Source organism: Triturus cristatus, chromosome 3_1, assembly GCF_964204655.1.
Source record: "Triturus cristatus chromosome 3_1, aTriCri1.1, whole genome shotgun sequence".
NCBI classification, from domain to species: Eukaryota; Metazoa; Chordata; class Amphibia; order Caudata; family Salamandridae; genus Triturus; species Triturus cristatus.
In genome coordinates, this window is record NC_140583.1 from 248,377,282 (window position 1) to 248,404,843 (window position 27,562).

The 27,562-nt window shown below is 60.8% G+C and overlaps 2 protein-coding genes across 7 annotated transcripts in view; both read left to right on the plus strand.

The window, feature by feature from the left end:
• The window catches only part of CSK (C-terminal Src kinase), a 528,738-nt gene that overhangs the window by 177,609 nt on the left and 323,567 nt on the right, over positions 1-27,562 (plus strand). The window lies entirely within an intron of this gene.
• Positions 8,603-27,562, plus strand: part of LOC146860033 (uncharacterized) — a 33,459-nt gene continuing 14,499 nt past the window's right edge. The window contains exons 1-5 of the mRNA XM_085646130.1: positions 8,603-8,731; positions 9,083-9,145; positions 10,307-10,357; positions 11,922-12,140; positions 12,762-12,994. Coding sequence (XP_085502256.1) covers positions 8,603-8,731; positions 9,083-9,145; positions 10,307-10,357; positions 11,922-12,140; positions 12,762-12,994 — 695 coding nt within the window. The remainder of the gene's footprint in view (positions 8,732-9,082; positions 9,146-10,306; positions 10,358-11,921; positions 12,141-12,761; positions 12,995-27,562) is intronic.

A 27,562-nucleotide genomic window follows, 5' to 3' on the forward strand; every position in this document is an offset into this window, starting at 1 on the left:
CCAACGTCCTGTCGCCACTGCCAGAAGTTGCAAAGGGACACAGTCTTCCCCGCCGAGGCGTCGCAGACAGCGCCACGAGGACAGGGGCCCAGTAGACCAGCCCGTCTCAAAGTGTCCTGGTCCTGTAGCTGTGACTGAAGCAGGCACCACTCTTGAGTCTAATCGGGAAAGTACGCCTCACGGCCGCGCCTAGCAGCCAAGCTCGTCCAGGACCCGGGGCCGATGAAGTGCCCGGGAGGCCCCCAAGTCGTCATGCTTCTCCTTGGCGGAATGCCCTCCAGGGCCTCTTGGTGCCCTCCCCCCATGCCCCCCTCACCCTCCTGCCAGAGGTCCTGCGCGGGCCAAGCGCTACTGCTGCCAGCCTCGGGAGACCCGCGGGCCTCACATGGTCCACGGCAGCGCAGACACCAGGGGACGTGCAGGCCCCGATCACCGCCCAGCAAGGCGAGAGATGGGGTAGAGCGGCACTGCGGTGCCGGGGCCCCTTTGTTGGCTGCTCCGTTGTCCCCGGGGTTAAAGTGCGGCAGTCGGGGTGTCTCTGTGCCCGGTCTGGGCATGGGAAGACTCAGTTCTAGGCTGATGGCAGGCGGGATCTCGGAGAACAGTTTCCTACCTCGCTGCTATCTTGGCCACGCCCCCTTATTTCATTTTTTGAGTAGTCCGTTTCCTGGTATGACCCAACTGTTTTCATGACTACCATTGCCAGTCATGTAGTGTTGTCTTTGTGAAGTTGTGGTATTATTTGGCTAAGTTGGTCGGAGTAGTTTGAAGATGTACGGCAGTGCGGTCTCTGTGATTTGCAGTTAAGGTATTTACTTTGACCAAGTATGCAACTTTGGCTCAATGTTGTATATATGAGGGTGTCATGAGAACGGCCTGACATGTTCTGCTGCCCTAGAACAATTTAGAAGCACATATAACCAAAATCTCTGAATGGTAAATGCTGTTCGCAGTTCGATGGTAGCTGACTGCATGTCATTTCTGACATTTAGCTGCAGACTCCTCACCTTTTGAATATTCCCAAGTCGTGAGGCTGGATCCAAGAACTTTTCAGCAGAACTGCTGCGTAACGGAAGGTGGCACTTGGTGGATATGCATTGAGGCTGCTCCACTCCCAAAATGGCGAACAGGGCCTATAGAAGGTGCCCCTCCCGCATGCTGACATCAGTTAATTTTTTTTCTTACCACCAGATCCGGATATCTCAGACAACTTACATCAATGTCCCCCACCCCCTTATTTTTTCTTCTCCAAATTCACTGTCGTGTGCAAGGGTTGCCACCTCCTTAAATTACAAGTTTCAAGCTCTGTAGGGACTGTCTCAAACAGATGAATGTGGTGACGAATTCCCACAAGGTGTGCCTATAGTTCTCTGGTCAAGCCGTGCCTTTCAAGACCTGTGGGGACTGTGTGTTGACGAACATGGAGGCCATAAGCAAACGTCAGGTGAATCTTTGTTGTCAAGCATGAGAAAACCCAATGCCAAGACTGCTCCAGGTCTCATTCCATGTCAAACGTTTGATCCCGCTCTCTGAGAAAACAGAACTGCTCCAGAGGCTGGACTTCTTTGAGCTTCAAGTGAGCACCAAAAACACAAGAAATCAAAGTAGAGTTCCATTCCTTCATGCCCCTTGCACTCCTCTGAGCAGACGCCTCCAACTTGCTCCTGAATCGACCGACTTTGTAGCGGTTTTGAAAGCTGGTTCTGGCACAATCCGAATTTTGCGGAGCCATTTTCCAGCTCTTCGGTTCCATACTTGACTCCCTCTGGTGCACCTTTGGGTTCCAAGAAGCCGAGATGCTTTCCATCCTATTTACAACAGTCTGGTTCGCCCTCTGCACCAGCTAGTCCCTCTGGGCCAATCATCCCTTCGGCTCCTGTTTCAAAGCCTCTCCCGGTGCCCACAGCCACGCCAGACCGGAGTACGTTGTTGCTGACCTTGTCATCCGATACGGTGGCCTTGATCGTCCTTTCTGATGCGGATTCAGCGTCAGTCCTACTTCGATCTACTTTGTGCCTGAATCTGACAGACGCCCATTTTTTCCCTCCCACCCACATGTAGGAGGCAGAATCCACTGACTCTATCCTGGTTAGCAACCAGTCACGTCGGCCAGGAAGGCACTACAGCTTGTTAGCAATGGGTAGGCCTTGCCATTTCTTTCTTGCCTGCCGCACCGTCCACCCAAGGACTGATGGAAGACCATTCCTCTATTTTGCAGCTGGAAAGTCAAGCCCTATTGGCTAAAGGCAGGGTTGTAACACAGGCGCCCACAGCGCGGGGGCCCCCCCGAGCTACAGGGGGCCCCCTCAGCACAGTACTTTTGCCCGAGAGTTCCTGGTAAAGTTCGGAGCGGGCCCCTCCATGCATCTTGCAGGGGGGCCTCCTCAAATTTAGTTATGCCACTGGCTAATGGGGCTGTCGAGAGGGTGCTGGTGCTAGAAGTAGGGTGTGGTTGTTATTCTCGCTACTTTCTGGTGTCTGAGAAAGACTGAAGTCTTCGGCCTATTATAGACTTGTGCCGTCTCAATGCCTTTATTTGAAAGGAGGTATTCAAAAATGCTCTCCTGGTCCAGGTCTAGACTGTCTTCGACCCTGGAGACTGGATGGTAGTGTTGAACCTGCAGAACTCATAATTCCATTGTCCTGTACTGCCTGTCCATTGACGTTACCCGCGATTCGTGATGGGAGAGGAGCATTTCTCTCCCCTTCACTATCACCAGCGCCACTCTCATTTTCACCGAAGTGATTACGTGGTGACAGTACAACATCTGAGGTCAGGGGTGCTAGTCTTCACTTACCTCGACGACTAGCTTTTAAAAGCTCTAGCTCCAGGCAGTCCACCACCTCCAGACTGCAGCAAGCTTCCTGCCATCTTTAGGGTTCACTGCAAACATGCCAAATTCTCACAAGACTTCTCACATGCTCGCCTTCATCTGAGCGTTCTGGACACAATTCAGTTTTGTGCCTTTTCTCCGGGTAGGAGAGTGGAGGACATTCAGGTTATGATCCTCATCTTTCAGCCTTGATCTATTGGGGTATTTACTAGACCGCTGTTGTCCGGAGCAGAACCCTTTTCCTTCCACACCCAGAGCTGACATTGGTGACTGATGCGTCGCTTCTGGGTTTGGGTAGCCATCTGGGAGAGGTGGAGATCAAAGGCCAGTGGAGTCCCGGTTCCATATCAACCCACTGGAGCCAAGGGCATCTTCTTGGTGTTGAAATGCTTCCGTCCATCAAGGGGAGGTTGTTTCAGATGCTCACAGACAACCCCATGGTCAAGTGCAACAAACATGGTTCACCTGGGTCACAGACTCTGTGCCAAGAGGCCTTAGACCTTTGGAAATGGCTGGACAACCAAGGATTTTTCCTTGGGATGGACCACCTGGCTGGATCTTTGACTACCTCAGCCGCCGTTGAATAGCAGATCATGAGTGGCAGTTTTACTCATGGGTGGCGTAAGGTCTCTTCTGTGAGTGGGGAGAACCTTGGCACGATCTATTTGCCACCACCAAGAACCCATTACATCAGCACATATGCGTGTTGGAGTTTTCAAGGTGTCTCTCGCTCAGAGACTCGTTCCGCTTCGGGAGGAACTCAGGACTCCTGTATGCCTTTCTGCCGATACCGCTCCTGCCCAACGTTCTCAAAAATCAGGACAGACGGGGTCCAAATTGTCCTAGGAGTTCCAGAATGGGCACAGAAAGTATGGAATCCACAACTCTTAGACATAAGTATATGCCCTTCAATCAACTGCTGTCGCAGCAGCAGGTCTGAGTTCTGCACCCGGCACTTCACAACCTACATCTTCATGCATGGAGATTGTGAGGCAACAGCTTTGACCTTCTAAATGGGTCAGAGCACACCCTGCCGGCATTCTATGCTCCATCTCACCCTCTCCAAGATGCAGGACAGACGTCATTACCTAGAGCCCCAAGTGAGAGATGAGCGTTAGGTAGTTTGCGCCAAAGACCACTGGGTCGGCAATCTGCTCTTTGTGGGGTTCTCTGCAGTCAGCTTGGTTACTTACCGACTTGAAACACGCAATGTGAGCTGGCTTTTATCGGCTTTAAACAATCTGAAATTATTTCAGTTGCTTCATTCCTGGAAAGGTTTTTGTAAAATGACTATTACATGCTCTTTGATATTGCAGTTGTACGGATCAAATACGGGAGCAGTAAATAAGATCATATCAGTCTACTTTTGAAAAACAAAATTTAGCTTAGTTTTCCAAGTATTTTTGACTAAGCTGTAGAGTGAGCATTTGGCTCCTGCTATGCTGCTGTGTATTTTAGTCAGGATGGATAGAATTCCCTTTCTATCCTACTTCTAACACTCGATTGAGTTTTTCCCGTGGCTTTGATTCTCTAGATTTATGTTCTGTAGAGTAACCATGTGAACCTAATTTTAATCTCATCTATTCACTTCCTGTCAAGTGTGTGGCCTCTCCATCGCCTTTTTACTCCACTGAGGCAATCCGGAATGGCCTGTGTGTATTGCTTGTACACAGCGAGGAGGCAATGAAGTGACCACTACATTCTTTGCGTACTTTTGAAGTTGTGACTGCCTTTTCCTCACACCAAGGCCCTAAAAAGGAAATGGAGAAACTGGTACCTGCCCCCCTCACTCAGCTCTTGCGAGAGGAAAGCGCCCATTCTGACTTGCTGCCTAGGTAGTGTATGAGATGTTTGTGTCATTTTCACCTCATCTGGTGGAAGAGGTAGTAAAATGTTGCTTTTACTGATAGGATTGTTCTTCAAAACCACTAGTACTCAATGAAGGTGGAAGGAATGCCCAGCCCTTCGCAGTACTGGTATAAGTGGGAATAAAACGTTCATGTCTACTCACTTTCTCTAGTGGACAATGAAAGCTTTCCTTTCTATCTCCTTATTCGTTTGGGGGAAGAATAGTCTGTGCCCTTAAAGCCCCTTTTCTCCTCCTCTTCTCCTTTGCTGGGGCAGAGTAGTACCTTTCTGCACCACTCCCTTGATGCTGGAGGGAGTGTGTTTTCTGTACTTTGCTCTTTTGACAGAAGGGTAAACATTTGTCTCTTTGGTCGTTTAGTGGAAGGCATGTTCTCCCTTCATCTCGCTCCTTTGGGCTAAATGGGAAACGATTCCTTTGCTCCTTTGAAGTGTAATCTTTTCTGGCCCTCGCTCTTTTTGCTGGAGTAAAAAGGAGTACCTTTTGTGCCCCCTGGAACTGCTCGTGTCCTGCCCCACACTGTTCTTTTGTGGAAGAGCAGAGTGTGCCCTGTCTGCCTGTGCTCCAGGGGGGTAAGAAACACGAGTCCTCATCGCCCTCTTCATTCTTTGGTGCAGTAGGGAGGGTGTCCCAACTAATCTTGCTCCTTTGGTGGAGAAAAGGGTAGCTATGGTGGAGGAGGCGTGGGAGGGCCATGCTTTTCCTTGCCCTGTCGAACAAGAAAGGAATGCTTTCGGTCCCTTTTGCACCATTCCTGTAGATGGAGACGTGTCCCTTGTCCACCTTGCCTCGGTGAAGGAACCACGAGTATCCTTGGTGCCTCTTGTCCTCCCTGTGATGCTGGATTGTGTCCTCCCCTCGCTGTTCTGGTGGAAGAGCAGGGTATGGTATTTTATCTCTTGTTTGCTGGAAAGGCAGTTCCCTTTGTGCCCCTTCAGTCTTTGGTGGAGAAGGACGATGTGCTCTTCCTGTCACTTTGTCCATTCTGTACCCCTGCCTCTTTAATGGACAAGAGAGCGCATTTTGGCCAAATGTCTTCATTGCATGGTAAAGTAGGGCGTGTCCTCTCTGTGCACTGCTCTATTTAAGGTTGGAGGAAGATAACGTGCTCTTTCTGTACTTGTTCTTAAATGGCAGAGCACGGGTTAGCAAGGGAGCAGAGTTCGAAGATATAGGTAAGTAGGTGGCGGATGCGAAGACGTTAGAAGATGTAAATGAAAGTACAATTGATGGGAAGATGAGTGCGGTCTTCATTTACTCCCTGCATACCCGGCCCCCTATCGGTAGAAAGAGCTGCAGTGCTGCCGCCACTGTCCTTATTAATAACCAATATCCCTCGTGCTTCTTCGCCTCCTCCCCAAATGTAAATCTTCAGTCTCGTTCGCGTTGTAAGCGCTCGCAGACAGGCCGAAGGATGACCTTTCAGCTGCTGGGCCAGCGACCCATGTCCGGAAGCGGCAGGACAAGGCCGCTTGTGTCGAAGCCCAGCGCGTGCACAGAGAGAGCCCTGTGCCTGTTGGGTATAGACGTGGTGGGGTATGAGAGGGTGCCCTAAAAACGGGAAGTCTGCTCTTGCTCGTCCACGCCTCTTTGGTCTCATGTTCTGGCCCCAAAGCTTCTGGAGAGAACAGCAAGTCAGCGCCTCTCCCTTTCAGAGGCATCCTCAGCTGTCCCCGGGGCGCAGCGTGCTATTTGTAAGTTCTATATATAGCTCCAGAGGCAGGCCTCAACCCTACACTATCGCCGCTCCCGCCCCTTGTTTCATTTCCTATGTTGGAACCAGTACTGAGAATAGCTCCCGGAACGAACAGCTGTGATAAGTGCACCGCGCCGCTTCTTGGGGTTTCTCTCTAGTGAGGCCTCTGTGTTGGCATCTCTCGGACGGAGTGACCGATTTCTTTCCTAGTCACGGATTCACCCTGTGCGATAGCATCTAGTATGCAATAAAATAGCTTTTAAAACGTCGAGCTGAAATTGTCGAGGTAGTAATGTCGTTTCGCCCTTTATTATCTCTGACAAATGTAGAATTTTAAATGTTTTCATTACCTGCATTCTTTCATTTATCTACCTGCAGCCTAATAGCCCCTTAATACCCCTCAACCATACGTATCCCTCAAATGTTAAGACCTCAAACTATCCCTCACTGCTATCAATCCTTGAACTCTGAATAAAATCCTTGCTACTCCTTAACCCTACCCGTACTACCCCTTAACCCTACCCTTACTACTCCTTAATCCAATCGTTTTCTAAACCCCCAATGCCTATAACTATCCCTTAATGCAACTAATCCCTGAACCCTTACTACCACTTTTTCGACCCTACCATGAAAACCTCTTACCCATTGATGCAACCCTTTCCTGAACCCATAAGTCTTTACTCCCCTTATTGCTAGTCTTCCCTGAACACTAAAAAAAATCCTTACTACCTCTTTACACTAACTTTCCCTGAACCTCAAAATCACCTTACTACACTTTTACGCAGCCTATCACTGAATCCTAGAACTCCCAAACCAGCCCTTAGTGCTATCCTTCTGTGAACCTTCAATCATACTACCCCTTAATGCTACCCTTTAATGAACACTCATACGCCCTTCACTACTCTTTGACATTGCCAGTCACTGAATCCTACCACCCCTAAGTACCCTTTAAAGTTACCCTTCCCTATATCCTAAAAATCCTTACTTGTCTGAGCCCCCCCCCCTCCTCCCACCTCACTGTAAATACTCCACTCTACTTTGGCAGAATAATTGATCCTGCTCCTAGTGCATGTATTTACCGTTTCCCTATAAGCACAAAATGTTTTCAGGTTTTTTTTTGTAGCCACTTATTTTTACGTCTCGTCTGGTGTTTGCAGCGCTCACGCGCTGCTCTCGCCATGCGAGAGCTTCTTGGAATAAATACGACTCTAGAAGCTCGCTTTCTGCTCTGCCTGTGTTTTGCATTGGTGCGCATCATTTAGCGTCACCAATTATGCAAAACCGGGTGTTACGATTGTCCAGGAGGCTTTTTAGTCCCTCCTGGTTACCACCCTGTCCACTTTTGGCCCCGCCCACCGGGACTGGATCTTTTACTCGCGGCGGGAGACAGTGTCTCTTAATTAGCCGCTAAGCACTTTTTCTTTGTGAGCCACTCACTGCAGGCACAACATTTTTTTTTTTTAACAGAGCATTGCGCTTTAATGCGCTTTACATTTTAAATGCAGTACTGGGCTGTACAGTGCCCTCATTGCTGTGAGTGGGCTACATTAACCAATATAATAGGCTCTTGCTCTACAAGGTCTGCTGGCTGTTTGTTTAGCAAATTTATACAGCGCAAACTGAACTCTGAGTAGTAGAGACCTTTACAAGACACCCAGTTACATTACACAAGAGCACATTCACACAGGAACACATTGCCTTTTAGACGGCAAGGGAGATTAACGAATTTGCCCAGAATCACACATTGGTGAGCCAGCGCCGTGACTCGAACAACACCAGCTTCCGCACGCGATCATCATACGGGATTAATCAATTATTCGCACGCAATCCTCATGCATGATTAATCAATTAATCTCCTAATGGTCCCCCTGTTTACTAAAAACGGGGTGCTAAGGAACATTCACATAAGCTATAAGAAGGGACCACCCCGTAAATTTGTTTCGTGTTCTATCTACTCCCTGTTTTTTGTTTCTAATATTCGGCCTCTTTCTGCTCTCCCAACTGCCCCCTTCGAGATCCTCCTCTCCTTCCGCATTCCGCCAGCACACTCCTGCCCAATAGTCGACCACCACCACGTGCACCACCACGTGCACCACCACCACGTGCACCTCCACGTCGACCACCACCACATTCACCATGACCACCACCATGTCCTCCACCACCACCATGTCCTCCACCACCACCATGTCCTCCTCCACCACCACCATGTCCTCCACCACCACCACGTCCACCACCACCACATCCTCCACCACATCCACCACGTCCACCTCCACCACGACCACCACCATGTCCACCACCACCACGTCCACCACCACCATGTCCACCACCACCACGTCCACCACCACCACCACGTCCACCTCCGCCACCACGTCCAACTCCGCCACAACGTCCACCTCCGCCACAACGTCCACCTCCGCCACCACGTCCACCTCCGCCACCACGTCCACCTCCGCCACCTCGTTCACCTCCGCCACCTTGTTCACCTCCACCACCTTGTTCACCTCCACCACCTCGTTCACCTCCAGCACCTCGTCCACCTCCAGCACCTCGTCCACCTCCAGCACCTCGTCCACCACCTCCACCACCTCCACCACCTCCACCTCCTCCACCACCTCGTCCTCCTCCACCACCTCGTCCTCCTCCACCACCTCGTCCTCCTCCACCACCTCGTCCTCCTCCACCACCTCGTCCTCCTCCACCACCTCGTCCACCTCCACCACCTCGTCCACCTCCACCACCTCGTCCACGTCCACCACCTCGTCCACCACCTCGTCCACCACCTCCACCTCGTCCACCACCTCCACCTCGTCCACCACCTCCACCTCGTCCTCCTCCACCACCTCGTCCTCCTCCACCACCTCGTCCTCCTCCACCACCTCGTCCTCCTCCACCACTTCGTCCACCTCCACCACCTCGTCCACCTCCACCACCTCGTCCACCTCCACCACCTCGTCCACCTCCACCACCTCGTCCACCTCCACCACCTCGGCCACCTCCACCACCTCGGCCACCTCCACCACCACGTCCACCTCCACCACCACGTCCACGTCCACCTCCACCACCACGTCCACCTCCACCACCACGTCCACCTCCGACACGTCCCCCACCGACACGTCCACCACCGACCCGTCCACCACCGACCCGTCCACCACCGACACGTCCACCTCCACCACCTCGTCCACCTCCACCACCTCGTCCACCACCACCACCTCGTCTACCACCACCACAATGTCCACCACCGACACGTCCACCACCGACACGTCCACCACCGACACGTCCACCACCGACACGTCCACCACCGACACGTCCACCTCCACCACCTCCACCACCGACACGTCCACCTCCACCACCTCCACCTACGCCACCACCTCCACCTCCGCCACCACCTCCACCACCTCGTCCACCTCCGCCACCTCGTCCACCTCCGCCACCACGTCCACCTCCGCCACCACGTCCACCTCCGCCACCACGTCCACCTCCGCCACCACGTCCACCTCCGCCACCACGTCCACCTCCGCCACCACGTCCACCTCCGCCACCACGTCCACCTCCGCCACCACGTCCACCTCCGCCACCACGTCCACCTCCAGCACCACGTCCACCTCCAGCACCTCGTCCACCTCCAGCACCTCGTCCACCTCCAGCACCTCGTCCACCTCCAGCACCTCGTCCACCTCCAGCACCTCGTCCACCTCCAGCACCTCGTCCACCTCCAGCACCTCGTCCACCACCTCGTCCTCCTCCACCACCTCGTCCTCCTCCACCACCTCGTCCTCCTCCACCACCTCGTCCTCCTCCACCACCTCGTCCACCTCCACCACCTCGTCCACCTCCACCACCTCGTCCACCTCCACCACCTCGTCCACCACCTCCACCTCGTCCACCTCCACCACCTCGTCCACCTCCACCACCTCGTCCTCCTCCACCACCTCGTCCACCTCCACCACCTCGTCCACCTCCACCACCTCGTCCACCTCCACCACCTCGTCCACCACCTCCACCTCGTCCACCACCTCCACCTCGTCCACCACCTCGTCCACCTCCACCACCTCGTCCACCTCCACCACCTCGTCCACCACCACCACCTCGTCCACCACCACCACCTCGTCCACCACCACCACCTCGTCCACCACCACCACCTCGTCCACCACCACCACCTCGTCCACCACCACCACCTCGTCCACCACCACCACCTCGTCCACCACCGACACGTCCACCACCGACACGTCCACCTCCACCACCTCCACCTCCGCCACCACCTCCACCTCCGCCACCACCTCCACCTCCGCCACCACCTCCACCTCCGCCACCACCTCCACCACCTCGTCCACCTCCACCACCTCGTCCACCTCCACCACCTCGTCCACCTCCACCACCTCGTCCACCTCCACCACCTCGTCCACCTCCACCACCTCGTCCACCTCCGCCACCTCGTCCACCTCCGCCACCTCGTCCACCTCCGCCACAACGTCCACCTCTGCCACAACGTCCACCTCTGCCACCTCGTCCACCTCCGCCACCTCGTCCACCACCACCACCTCGTCCACCACCACCGACACGTCCACCACCGACACGTCCACCACCGACACGTCCACCACCGACACGTCCACCACCGACACGTCCACCACCGACACGTCCACCACCGACACGTCCACCACCGACACGTCCACCACCGACACGTCCACCACCGACACGTCCACCTCCACCACCTCCGCCACCACCTCCACCACCTCCACCACCTCCACCACCTCCACCACCTCCACCACCTCCACCACCTCCACCACCTCGTCCACCTCCACCACCTCGTCCACCTCCACCACCACGTCCACCTCCGCCACCACGTCCACCTCCGCCACCACGTCCACCTCCGCCACCACGTACACCTCCGCCACCACGTCCACCTCCGCCACCACGTCCACCTCCGCCACCACGTCCACCTCCGCCACCACGTCCACCTCCGCCACCACGTCCACCTCCGCCACCACGTCCACCTCCAGCACCACGTCCACCTCCAGCACCTCGTCCACCTCCAGCACCTCGTCCACCACCTCGTCCTCCTCCACCACCTCGTCCTCCTCCACCACCTCGTCCTCCTCCACCACCTCGTCCACCTCCACCACCTCGTCCACCACCTCCACCTCGTCCACCTCCACCACCTCGTCCACCTCCACCACCTCGTCCACCTCCACCACCTCGTCCTCCTCCACCACCTCGTCCACCTCCACCACCTCGTCCACCTCCACCACCTCGTCCCTCCACCACCTCGTCCACCACCTCCACCTCGTCCACCACCTCCACCTCGTCCACAACCTCCACCTCGTCCACCTCCACCACCTCGTCCACCTCCACCACCTCGTCCACCTCCACCACCTCGTCCACCTCCACCACCTCCACCTCCGCCACCACCTCCACCTCCGCCACCACCTCCACCTCCGCCACCACCACCTCGTCCACCTCCACCACCTCGTCCACCTCCACCACCTCGTCCACCACCACCACGTCCACCACCACCACGTCCACCACCACCTCGTCCACCTCCACCACCTCGTCCACCTCCACCACCTCGTCCACCTCCACCACCTCGTCCACCTCCACCACCTCGTCCACCTCCGCCACCACCTCCACCTCCGCCACCACCTCCACCTCCGCCACCACCACCTCGTCCACCTCCACCACCTCGTCCACCTCCACCACCTCGTCCACCTCCACCACCTCGTCCACCTCCACCACCTCGTCCACCTCCACCACCTCGTCCACCTCCGCCACCTCGTCCACCTCCACCACCTCGTCCACCTCCGCCACCTCGTCCACCTCCGCCACCTCGTCCACCTCCGCCACCTCGTCCACCTCCGCCACAACGTCCACCTCTGTCACAACGTCCACCTCTGCCACCTCGTCCACCTCCGCCACCTCGTCCTCCTCCACCACGTCCACCACCGACACGTCCACCACCGACACGTCCACCACCGACACGTCCACCACCGACACGTCCACCACCGACACGTCCACCACCGACACGTCCACCACCGACACGTCCACCACCGACACGTCCACCACCGACACGTCCACCACCGACACGTCCACCACCGACACGTCCACCACCGACACGTCCACCACCGACACGTCCACCACCGACACGTCCACCTCCACCACCTCCACCTCCGCCACCACCTCCACCACCTCCACCACCTCCACCACCACCTCCACCACCTCGTCCACCTCCACCACCTCGTCCACCACCTCCACCTCGTCCACCTCCACCACCTCGTCCACCTCCACCACCTCGTCCTCCTCCACCACCTCGTCCACCTCCACCACCTCGTCCACCTCCACCACCTCGTCCACCTCCACCACCTCGTCCACCACCTCCACCTCGTCCACCACCTCCACCTCGTCCACCACCTCGTCCACCTCCACCACCTCGTCCACCTCCACCACCTCGTCCACCACCACCACCTCGTCCACCACCACCACCTCGTCCACCACCACCACCTCGTCCACCACCACCACCTCGTCCACCACCACCACCTCGTCCACCACCACCACCTCGTCCACCACCACCACCTCGTCCACCACCGACACGTCCACCACCGACACGTCCACCTCCACCACCTCCACCTCCGCCACCACCTCCACCTCCGCCACCACCTCCACCTCCGCCACCACCTCCACCTCCGCCACCACCTCCACCACCTCGTCCACCTCCACCACCTCGTCCACCTCCACCACCTCGTCCACCTCCACCACCTCGTCCACCTCCACCACCTCGTCCACCTCCACCACCTCGTCCACCTCCGCCACCTCGTCCACCTCCGCCACCTCGTCCACCTCCGCCACAACGTCCACCTCTGCCACAACGTCCACCTCTGCCACCTCGTCCACCTCCGCCACCTCGTCCACCACCACCACCTCGTCCACCACCACCGACACGTCCACCACCGACACGTCCACCTCCACCACCTCCACCTCCGCCACCACCTCCACCACCTCCACCACCTCCACCACCACCTCCACCACCTCGTCCACCTCCACCACCTCCACCACCTCCACCACCTCCACCACCTCCACCACCTCCACCACCTCCACCACCTCCACCACCTCCACCACCTCGTCCACCTCCACCACCTCGTCCACCTCGTCCACCTCCACCACATCCTCCACCACGTCCACCTCGTCCACCTCCACCACCTCCTCCACCTCCGCCACCACCTCCACCTCCGCCACCACCTCGTCCACCTCCACCACCTCGTCCACCTCCACCACCTCGTCCACCTCCACCACCTCGTCCACCTCCACCACCTCGTCCACCTCCACCACCTCGTCCACCTCCACCACCTCCACCACCTCCACCACCTCCGCCACCACCTCCACCTCCGCCACCACCTCGTCCACCTCCACCACCTCGTCCACCTCCACCACCTCGTCCACCTCCACCACCTCGTCCACCTCCACCACCTCGTCCACCTCCACCACCTCGTCCACCTCCACCACCTCGTCCACCACCGACACGTCCACCACCGACACGTCCACCACCACCTCCACGTCCACCTCCACCTCCACCACCACCTCCACCTCCGCCACCACCTCCACCTCCGCCTCCACCTCCGCCACCACCTCCACCTCCGCCACCACCTCCACCACCACCTCCACCACCTCGTCCACCTCCACCACCTCGTCCACCCCCACATCCGCCACCACCTCCACCACCTCCTCCACCTCCTCCACCTCCTCCACCTCCTCCACCTCGTCCACCTCCTCCATCTCGTCCACCTCCACCACCTCGTCCACCTCGTCCACCTCTTCCACCTCGTCCACCTCTTCCACCTCCACCACCTCGTCCACCTCCACCACCTCGTCCACCTCCACCACCTCGTCCACCTCCACCACCTCGTCCACCTCCACCACCTCGTCCACCTCCACCACCTCGTCCACCTCCACCACCTCGTCCACCTCCACCACCTCGTCCACCTCCACCACCTCGTCCACCTCCACCACCTCGTCCACCACCACCACCTCGTCCACCACCACCACCTCGTCCACCACCACCACCTCGTCCACCTCCACCTCGTCCACCTCCTCCACCTTGTCCACCTCCACCACATCCTCCACCACGTCCACCACCTCCACCTCCACCACCTCGTCCACCTCCACCACCTCGTCCACCTCCACCACCTCGTCCACCTCCACCACCACGTCCACCACCTCCGCCACCACCTCCACCTCCGCCACCACCTCCCCCTCCTCCACCACCACGTCCACCTCCACCACCACGTCCACCTCCACCACATCCACCACGTCCACCTCCACCACCTCCACCACGTCCACGTCCACCACGTCCACGTCCACGTCCACCTCCACCACGTCCACCTCCACCACCTCCACCTCCACCACGTCCACCTCCACCACGTCCACCACCACCACGTCCACCACCACCACGTCCACCACCACCACGTCCACCACCACCACGTCCACCACCACCACGTCCTCCACCACCACATCCTCCACCTCCGCCCCTACCACGTCCACCTCCACCACGTCCACCACCACGTCCACCACCACCACCACGTCCACCACCACCACCACGTCCACCACCACCACGTCCACCACCACCACGTCCACCACCACCACGTCCACCACCACCACGTCCACCACCACCACGTCCACCACCACCACGTCCACCACCACCACGTCCACCACCACCACGTCCACCACCACCACGTCCTCCACCACCACATCCTCCACCTCCGCCCCTACCACGTCCACCTCCACCACCACCACCACCACGTCCACCACCACCACCACGTCCACCACCACGTCCACGTCCACCACCACGTCCACGTCCACCACCACGTCCACGTCCACCACCACGTCCACGTCCACCACCACGTCCACGTCCACCACCACGTCCACGTCCACCACCACGTCCACGTCCACCACCACGTCCACGTCCACCACCACGTCCACCTCCACCACCACATCCTCCACCACCACCACGTCCACCACCACCACCACGTCCAACACCACCACCACCACGTCCAACACCACCACCACCACGTCCAACACCACCACCACCACGTCCAACACCACCACCACCACGTCCACCACCATGTCCAACACCACCACCACCACGTCCACCACCACCACCACGTCCACCACCACCACCACATCCTCCGCCACCACCTCGTCCACCTCCGCCACCACCTCGTCCACCTCCGCCACCACCTCGTCCACCTCCGCCACCACCTCGTCCACCTCCACCACCACCTCGTCCTCCACCACCACCTCGTCCTCCGCCACCACCTCCACCTCCGCCACCACCTCCACCACGTCCACCTCCACCACGTCCACCTCCACCACGTCCACCTCCACCACGTCCACCTCCACCACGTCCACCTCCACCACGTCCACCTCCACCACGTCCACCTCCACCACGTCCACCACCACCACGTCCTCCACCACCACATCCTCCACCACCACCACGTCCACCTCCGCCCCCACCATGTCCACCTCCACCACCACCACGTCCACCTCCACCACCACCACGTCCACCTCCACCACCACCACATCCACCTCCTCCACCACCAGCACGTCCACCTCCGCCCCACCACCACCACGTCCAACCCCACCACCACCACGTCCAACCCCACCACCACCACGTCCAACCCCACCACCACCACATCCAACCCCACCACCACCACCACGTCCACCACCACCACGTCCATCACCACCACGTCCACCACCACCACGTCCACCACCACCACGTCCACCACCACCACGTCCACCACCACCACATCCACCACCACCACGTCCACTACCACCACGTCCAACACCACCACCACCACGTCCAACACCACCACGTCCAACACCACCACCACCACGTCCAACACCACCACCACCACGTCCAACACCACCACCACCACGTCCAACACCACCACCACCACGTCCAACACCACCACCACCACGTCCAACACCACCACCACGTCCAACACCACCACCACCACATTCACCACCACCACGTCCACCTCCGCCACCACGTCCACCTCCACCACATCCACCACGTCCACCTCCACCACCTCCACCTCCACCACGTCCACGTCCACCTCCACCACGTCCACGTCCACCTCCACCACGTCCACGTCCACCTCCACCACGTCCACCTCCACCACGTCCACCACCACCATGTCCACCACCACCACGTCCACCACCACCACGTCCACCACCACCACGTCCACCACCACCACGTCCACCACCACCACGTCCTCCACCACCACATCCTCCACCTCCGCCCCTACCACGTCCACCTCCACCACGTCCACCACCACGTCCACCACCACCACCACGTCCACCACCACCACCACGTCCACCACCACCACGTCCACCACCACCACGTCCACCACCACCACGTCCACCACCACCACGTCCACCACCACCACATCCTCCACCTCCGCCCCTACCACGTCCACCTCCACCACCACCACCACCACGTCCACCACCACCACCACGTCCACCACCACGTCCACGTCCACCACCACGTCCACGTCCACCACCACGTCCACGTCCACCACCACGTCCACGTCCACCACCACGTCCACGTCCACCACCACGTCCACGTCCACCACCACGTCCACGTCCACCACCACGTCCACGTCCACCACCACGTCCACCACCACATCCTCCACCACCACCACGTCCACCACCACCACCACGTCCAACACCACCACCACCACGTCCAACACCACCACCACCACGTCCAACACCACCACCACCACGTCCAACACCACCACCACCACGTCCACCACCATGTCCAACACCACCACCACCACGTCCACCACCACCACCACGTCCACCACCACCACCACATTCTCCACCACCACCACCACCTCCGCCACCACCTCCACCTCCGCCACCACCTCCACCTCCGCCACCACCTCGTCCACCTCCGCCACCACCTCGTCCACCTCCGCCACCACCTCGTCCACCTCCGCCACCACCTCGTCCACCTCCGCCACCACCTCGTCCACCTCCGCCACCACCTCGTCCACCTCCGCCACCACCTCGTCCACCTCCACCACCACCTCGTCCTCCACCACCACCTCCACCTCCGCCACCACCTCCACCACGTCCACCTCCACCACGTCCACCTCCACCACGTCCACCTCCACCACGTCCACCTCCACCACGTCCACCTCCACCACGTCCACCTCCACCACGTCCACCTCCACCACGTCCACCTCCACCACGTCCACCACCACCACGTCCTCCACCACCACATCCTCCACCACCACCACGTCCACCTCCGCCCCCACCATGTCCACCTCCACCACCACCACGTCCACCTCCACCACCACCACGTCCACCTCCACCACCACCACATCCACCTCCTCCACCACCACCACATCCACCTCCTCCACCACCAGCACGTCCACCTCCGCCCCACCACCACCACGTCCAACCCCACCACCACCACGTCCAACCCCACCACCACCACGTCCAACCCCACCACCACCACATCCAACCCCACCACCACCACCACGTCCACCACCACCACGTCCACCACCACCACGTCCACCACCACCACGTCCACCACCACCACGTCCACCACCACCACGTCCACCACCACCACGTCCACCACCACCACATCCACCACCACCACGTCCACTACCACCACGTCCAACACCACCACCACCACGTCCAACACCACCACGTCCAACACCACCACCACCACGTCCAACACCACCACCACCACGTCCAACACCACCACCACCACGTCCAACACCACCACCACCACGTCCAACACCACCACCACCACGTCCAACACCACCACCACGTCCAACACCACCACCACCACATTCACCACCACCACGTCCACCTCCGCCACCACCATGTCCACCTCCGCCACCACGTCCACCTCCACCACCACCACGTCCACCTCCACCACCACCACGTCCACCTCCACCACCACCACGTCCACCTCCACCACCACCTCGTCCTCCACCACCACCTCGTCCTCCACCACCACCTCGTCCACCTCCACCACCTCGTCCACCTCCACCACCTCGTCCACCTCCACCACCTCGTCCACCTCCACCACCTCGTCCACCTCCACCACCACCACGTCCACCACCACCACCACGTCCACCACCACCACCACATCCACCACCACCACCTCCACCACCACCACGTCCACCTCCACCACCACCACGTCCACCTCCACCACCACCACGTCCACCTCCACCACCTCCACCACCACCACATCCACCACCACCACCTCCACCACCACCACGTCCACCACCACCACCACCACGTCCACCACCACCATGTCCCCCACCACCACATCCTCCACCACCACCACGTCCACCTCCATCACGTCCACCTCCATCACGTCCACCTCCACCACCACCACGTCCACCACCACCACCACCACGTCCACCACCACCACCACGTCCACCTCCACCACCACATCCTCTACCACCAGCACGTCCACCTCCGCCCCACAACCACCACGTACAACCCCACCACGTCCACGTCCAACACCACCACCACATTCTCCACCACCACCACATTCTCCACCACCACCACGTCCACCTCCGCCACATTTTCCACAACCACCACATCCACCTCCGCCACCACCACATTCTCCACAACCACAACGTCCACCTCCGCCGCCACCACATCCTCTACCACGTCCACCTCTGCCACGTCCACCTTTACCACCACCACGTCCACCTCCACCACCACCACCTCCACCACCACCACCACCACGTCCACCTCCACCACCACCACGTCCACCACCACCACGTCCACCTCCACCACCACCACGTCCACCTCCACCACCACATCCTCCACTACCACCACGTCCACCTCCGCCCCCACAACCACCACGTCCACCACCACCACGTCCAACCCCACCACCACCACGTCCAACCCCACCACCACCACCACGTCCAACCCCACCACCACCACCAACACGTCCACCACCAACACGTCCACCACCAACACGTCCACCACCAACACGTCCACCACCAACACGTCCACCACCAACACGTCCACCACCACCAACACGTCCACCACCACCAACACGTCCTCCACCACCACCACGTCCTCCACCACCACCACGTCCTCCACCACCACCACGTCCACCACCACCACCACCACCACCACCACGTCCTCCACCACCACCACGTCCACCACCACCATGTCCACCACCACCACCACGTCCAACACCACCACCACCACCACGTCCAACACCACCACCACATTCTCCACCACCACCACGTCCACCTCCGCCACCACATTCTCCACCACCACCACGTCCACCTCTGCCACCACCACATCCTCCACCACGTCCACCTTTACCACCTCCACGTCCACCTTTACCACCACCACCACCACGTCCACCACCACCACGTCCACCTCCACCACCACCACGTCCACCTCCACCACCACCACGTCCACCTCCACCACCACCACGTCCACCTCCACCTCCACCACGTCCACCTCCACCACCACCACGTCCACCTCCACCACCACCACGTCCACCTCCACCACCACCACGTCCACCTCCACCACCACCACGTCCACCTCCACCACCACCACGTCCACCACCACCACCACCACGTCCACCACCACCACGTCCACCACCACCACCACCACGTCCACCACCACCACGTCCACCACCACCACGTCCACCACCACCACGTCCACCACCACCACGTCCACCTCCACCACCACCACGTCCACCTCCACCTCCACCACGTCCACCTCCACCTCCACCACCACCACGTCCACCTCCACCACCACCACGTCCACCTCCACCACCACCACGTCCACCACCACATCCACCTCGACCACCACCATGTCCACCACCACCACATCCTCCACCACGTCCACCACCACCACCACGTCCACCTCCACCACCACATCCTCCACCACCAGCACGTCCACCTCCGCCCCACAACCACCACGTCCAACCCCACCACCACCACGTCCACCACCACCATGTCTACCACCACCACCACGTCCAACACCACCACCACCACCACGTCCAACACCACCACCACGTCCACCTCCACCACCACATTCTCCACCACCACCACGTCCACCTCCACCACCACATTCTCCACCACCACCACGTCCACCTCCGCCACCACATTCTCCACCACCACCACGTCCACCTCTGCCACCACCACATCCTCCACCACGTCCACCTTTACCACCACCACGTCCACCTTTACCACCACCACGTCCACCTTTACCACCACCACCACGTCCACCTCCACCACCACCACCACCACGTCCACCTCCACCACCACCACGTCCACCTCCACCACCACCACGTCCACCACGTCCACCTCCACCACCACCACGTCCACCTCCACCACCACCACGTCCACCTCCACGTCCACCTCCACCACCACCACGTCCACCTCCACCACCACATCCTCCACCACCACATCCTCCACCACCACCACGTCCACCTCCGCCCCCACAACCACCACGTCCAACCGCACCACGTCCAACACCACCACCACCACCACGTCCAACACCACCACCACCACCACGTCCAACACCACCACCACCACCACGTCCAACACCACCACCACATCCTCCACCACCACCACGTCCACCTCCACCACCACCACATCCTCCACCTCCACCACGTCCACCACGTCCACCTCCACTACGTCCACCTCCACCACATCCTCCACCTCCACCACCTCCTCCACCTCCACCACATCCTCCACCTCCACCACATCCTCCACCTCCACCACATCCTCCATCTCCACCACATCCTCCACCTCCACCACGTCCACCTCCACCACGTCCACCTCCAGCACCACCTCCACCACCACGTCCACCACCACCACGTCCTCCACCACCACGTCCTCCACCTCCGCCCCCCCACCTCCGCCCCCACCACGTCCACCTCCACCACCACCACGTCCACCTCCACCACCACCACCACGTCCACCTCCACCACCACATCCTCCACCACCAGCACGTCCACCTCCGCCCCACCACCACCACGTCCAACCCCACCACCACCACGTCCACCACCACCACGTCCACCACCACCACCACGTCCACCACCACGTCCACCACCACGTCCACCACCACGTCCACCACCACCACGTCCAACACCACCACCACCACGTCCAACACCACCACCACCACCACCACATTCTCCACCACCTCCACCTCCACCTCCGCCACCACCTCCACCTCCACCTCCGCCACCACCTCCACCTCCACCTCCGCCACCACCTCCGCCACCACCTCCACCTCCGCCACCACCTCCACCTCCAGCACCTCGTCCACCTCCAGCACCTCGTCCACCTCCAGCACCTCGTCCACCTCCAGCACCTCGTCCACCTCCAGCACCTCGTCCACCTCCAGCACCTCGTCCACCTCCAGCACCTCGTCCACCTCCAGCACCTCGTCCACCTCCAGCACCTCGTCCACCTCCAGCACCTCGTCCACCACCTCGTCCTCCTCCACCACCTCGTCCTCCTCCACCACCTCGTCCACCTCCACCACCTCGTCCACCACCTCCACCTCGTCCACCTCCACCACCTCGTCCACCTCCACCACCTCGTCCACCTCCACCACCTCGTCCACCTCCACCACCTCGTCCTCCTCCACCACCTCGTCCACCTCCACCACCTCGTCCACCTCCACCACCTCGTCCACCACCTCCACCTCGTCCACCACCTCTACCTCGTCCACCACCTCGCCCTCGTCCACCTCCACCACCTCGTCCACCTCCACCACCTCGTCCACCACCTCGTCCACCACCACCACCTCGTCCACCACCACCACCTCGTCCACCACCACCACCTCGTCCACCACCACCACCTCGTCCACCACCACCACCTCGTCCACCACCACCACCTCGTCCACCACCGACACGTCCACCACCGACACGTCCACCTCCACCACCTCCACCTCCGCCACCACCTCCACCTCCGCCACCACCTCCACCTCCGCCACCACCTCCACCTCGGCCACCTCCACCACCTCGTCCACCTCCACCACCTCGTCCACCTCCACCACCTCGTCCACCTCCACCACCTCGTCCACCTCCACCACCACGTCTACCTCCGCCACCACGTCTACCTCCGCCACCACGTCCACCTCTGCCACAACGTCCACCTCTGCCACAACGTCCACCTCTGCCACAACGTCCACCTCTGCCACAACGTCCACCTCTGCCACAACGTCCACCTCCGCCACCTCGTCCACCTCCACCACCTCGTCCTCCTCCACCACCTCGTCCACCACCACCACCTCGTCCACCACCACCACCTCGTCCACCACCACCACCTCGTCCACCACCACCTCGTCCACCACCACCGACACGTCCACCACCGACACGTCCACCACCGACACGTCCACCACCGACACGTCCACCACCGACACGTCCACCACCGACACGTCCACCACCGACACGTCCACCACCGACACGTCCACCACCGACACGTCCACCACCGACACGTCCACCACCGACACGTCCACCTCCACCACCTCCGCCTCCGCCACCACCTCTGCCTCCGCCACAACCTCCACCTCCGCCACCACCTCGTCCACCTCCACCACCTCGTCCACCACGTCCACCTCCACCACGTCCACCTACACCACATCCTCCACCACGTCCACCTCCACCACCACCTCGTCTACCTCCACCACCTCGTCCACCACCTCCACCTCATCCACCACCTCCACCACCTCGTCCTCCTCCACCACCTTGTCCTCCTCCACCACCTTGTCCTCCTCCACCACCTTGTCCTCCTCCACCACCTTGTCCTCCTCCACCACCTTGTCCTCCTCCACCACCTCGTCCACCTCCACCACCTCGTCCACCTCCACATCCGCCACCACCTCCACCACCTCCTCCACCTCCTCCACCTCCCACCTCCTCCACCTCCTCCACCTCCTCCACCTCCTCCACCTCCTCCACCTCCTCCACCTCCTCCATCTCGTCCACCTCTTCCACCTCGTCCACCTCGTCCACCTCCACCACCTCGTCCACCTCCACCACCTCGTCCACCACCACCACCTCGTCCACCACCACCACCTCGTCCACCACCGACACGTCCACCACCGACACGTCCACCACCGACACGTCCACCACCGACACGTCCACCACCGACACGTCCACCACCGACACGTCCACCACCGACACGTCCACCACCGACACGTCCACCACCGACACGTCCACCACCGACACGTCCACCACCGACACGTCCACCACCGACACGTCCACCACCGACACGTCCACCACCGACACGTCCACCACCGACACGTCCACCACCGACACGTCCACCACCGACACGTCCACCACCGACACGTCCACCACCGACACGTCCACCACCGACACGTCCACCACCGACACGTCCACCACCGACACGTCCACCACCGACACGTCCACCACCGACACGTCCACCACCGACACGTCCACCACCGACACGTCCACCACCGACACGTCCACCACCGACACGTCCACCACCGACACGTCCACCACCACCTCCACCTCCGCCACCTCCGCCACCTCCGCCACCACCTCCACCACCTCTTCCACCTCTTCCACCTCTTCCACCTCTTCCACCTCGTCCACCTCTTCCACCTCTTCCACCTCGTCCACCTCTTCCACCTCCACCACCTTGTCCACCTCGTCCACCTCTTCCACCTCTTCCACCTCCACCACCTTGTCCACCTCGTCCACCTCTTCCACCTCTTCCACCTCCACCACCTCGTCCACCTCCACCACCTCGTCCACCTCCACCACCTCGTCCACCTCCACCACCTCGTCCACCTCCACCACCTCGTCCACCTCCACCACCTCGTCCACCTCCACCACCTCGTCCACCTCCACCACCTCCACCACCTCCGCCACCACCTCCACCTCCGCCACCACCTCGTCCACCTCCACCACCTCGTCCACCTCCACCACCTCGTCCACCTCCACCACCTCGTCCACCTCCACCACCTCGTCCACCTCCACCACCTCGTCCACCTCCACCACCGACACGTCCACCACCGACACGTCCACCACCGACACGTCCACCACCGACACGTCCACCACCGACACGTCCACCACCGACACGTCCACCACCGACACGTATACCACCGACACGTCCACCACCACCTCCACCTCCGCCACCACCTCCACCTCCGCCACCTCCACCTCCACCACCTCCACCTCCACCACCTCCACCACCTCGTCCACCTCCACCACCTCGTCCACCTCCACCACCTCGTCCACCTCCACCTCGTCCACCTCCTCCACCTTGTCCACCTCCTCCACCTTGTCCACCTCCACCACATCCTCCACCACGTCCACCACCTCCACCTCCACCACCTCGTCCACCTCCACCACCTCGTCCACCTCCACCACCACGTCACCACCTCCACCTCCGCCACCACCTCCCCCTCCACCACCTCCACCTCCACCACCACGTCCACCTCCACCACCACGTCCACCTCCACCACGTCCACCACGTCCACCTCCACCACCTCCACCACGTCCACGTCCACCTCCACCACGTCCACCTCCACCACGTCCACCTCCACCACGTCCACCTCCACCACGTCCACCACCACCACGTCCACCACCACCACGTCCACCACCACCACGTCCTCCACCACCACCACCACCACGTCCACCACCACCACCACGTCCACCACCACGTCCACCACCACGTCCACGTCCACCTCCACCACGTCCACGTCCACCTCCACCACGTCCACCTCCACCACGTCCACCACCACCACGTCCACCACCACCACGTCCACCACCACCACGTCCTCCACCACCACATCCTCCACCTCCGCCCCTACCACGTCCACCTCAACCACCACCACCACCACCACCACGTCCACCACCACCACCACGTCCACCACCACCACCACGTCCACCACCACCACCACGTCCACGTCCACCACCACGTCCACGTCCACCACCACGTCCACGTCCACCACCACGTCCACGTCCACCACCACGTCCACGTCCACCACCACGTCCACGTCCACCACCACGTCCACGTCCACCACCACATCCTCCACCACCACCACGTCCAACACCACCACCACCACGTCCAACACCACCACCACCACGTCCAACACCACCACCACCACGTCCAACACCACCACCACCACGTCCAACACCACCACGTCCACCACCACGTCCAACACCACCACCACCACGTCCACCACCACCACCACGTCCACCACCACCACCACGTCCACCACCACCACCACGTCCAACACCACCACCACATTCTCCACCACCACCACGTCCAACACCACCACCACATTCTCCACCACCACCACCTCCGCCACCACCTCCACCTCCGCCACCACCTCCACCTCCGCCACCACCTCGTCCACCTCCGCCACCACCTCGTCCACCTCCGCCACCACCTCGTCCTCCACCACCACCTCCACCACCACCTCCACCTCCACCACATCCTCACCTCCACCACGTCCACCTCCACCACGTCCACCTCCACCACGTCCACCACCACCACATCCACCTCCACCACGTCCACCACCACCACGTCCTCCACCACGTCCACCTCCGCCCCCACCATGTCCACCTCCACCACCACCACGTCCACCTCCACCACCACCACGTCCACCTCCACCACCACCACGTCCACCTCCACCACCACCACATCCACCTCCTCCACCACCAGCACGTCCAACCCCACCACCACCACGTCCAACCCCACCACCACCACGTCCAACCCCACCACCACCACATCCAACCCCACCACCACCACCACGTCCACCACCACCACGTCCACCACCACCACGTCCACCACCACCACGTCCACCACCACCACGTCCACCACCACCACGTCCACCACCACCACGTCCACTACCACCACGTCCAACACCACCACCACCACGTCCAACACCACCACGTCCAACACCACCACCACCACGTCCAACACCACCACCACCACGTCCAACACCACCACCACCACGTCCAACACCACCACCACCACGTCCAACACCACCACCACCACGTCCAACACCACCACCACATTCTCCACCACCACCACGTCCACCTCCGCCACCACCATGTCCACCTCCGCCACCACGTCCACCTCCGCCCCCACGTCCACCTCCACCACCACCTCGTCCTCCACCACCACCTCGTCCTCCACCACCACCTCGTCCACCTCCACCACCTCGTCCACCTCCACCACCTCGTCCACCTCCACCACCTCGCCCACGTCCACTACTACCACGTACACCACCACCACCACGTCCACCACCACCACCACCTCCACCACCACCTCCACCACCACCACGTCCACCTCCACCACCACCACGTCCACCTCCACCACCTCCACCACCTCCACCTCCACCACCTCCACCACCACCAAATCCACCACCTCCACCACCACCACGTCCACCACCACCACGTCCACCACCACCACGTCCCCCACCACCACATCCTCCACCACCACATCCTCCACCACCACCACGTCCACCTCCATCACGTCCACCACCACCACCACCACGTCCACCACCACCACCACCACGTCCACCACCACCACCACGTCCACCTCCACCACCACATCCTCTACCACCAGCACGTCCACCTCCGCCCCACAACCACCACGTACAACCCCACCACGTCCACGTCCAACACCACCACCACCACGTCCAACACCACCACCACCACGTCCAACACCACCACCACCACGTCCAACACCACCACCACATTCTCCACCACCACCACGTCCACCTCCGCCACATTTTCCACAACCACCACATCCACCTCCGCCACCACCACATTCTCCACAACCACCACGTCCACCTCCGCCACCACCACATCCTCTACCACGTCCACCTCTGCCACGTCCACCTTTACCACCACCACGTCCACCTCCACCACCACCACCACGTCCACCTCCACCACCACCACGTCCACCACCACCACGTCCACCTCCACCACCACCACGTCCACCTCCACCACCACCACGTCCACCTCCACCACCACCACGTCCAACACCACCACCACCACGTCCAACACCACCACCACATTCTCCACCACCACCACGTCCACCTCCGCCACATTTTCCACAACCACCACATCCACCTCCGCCACCACCACATTCTCCACAACCACCACGTCCACCTCCGCCACCACCA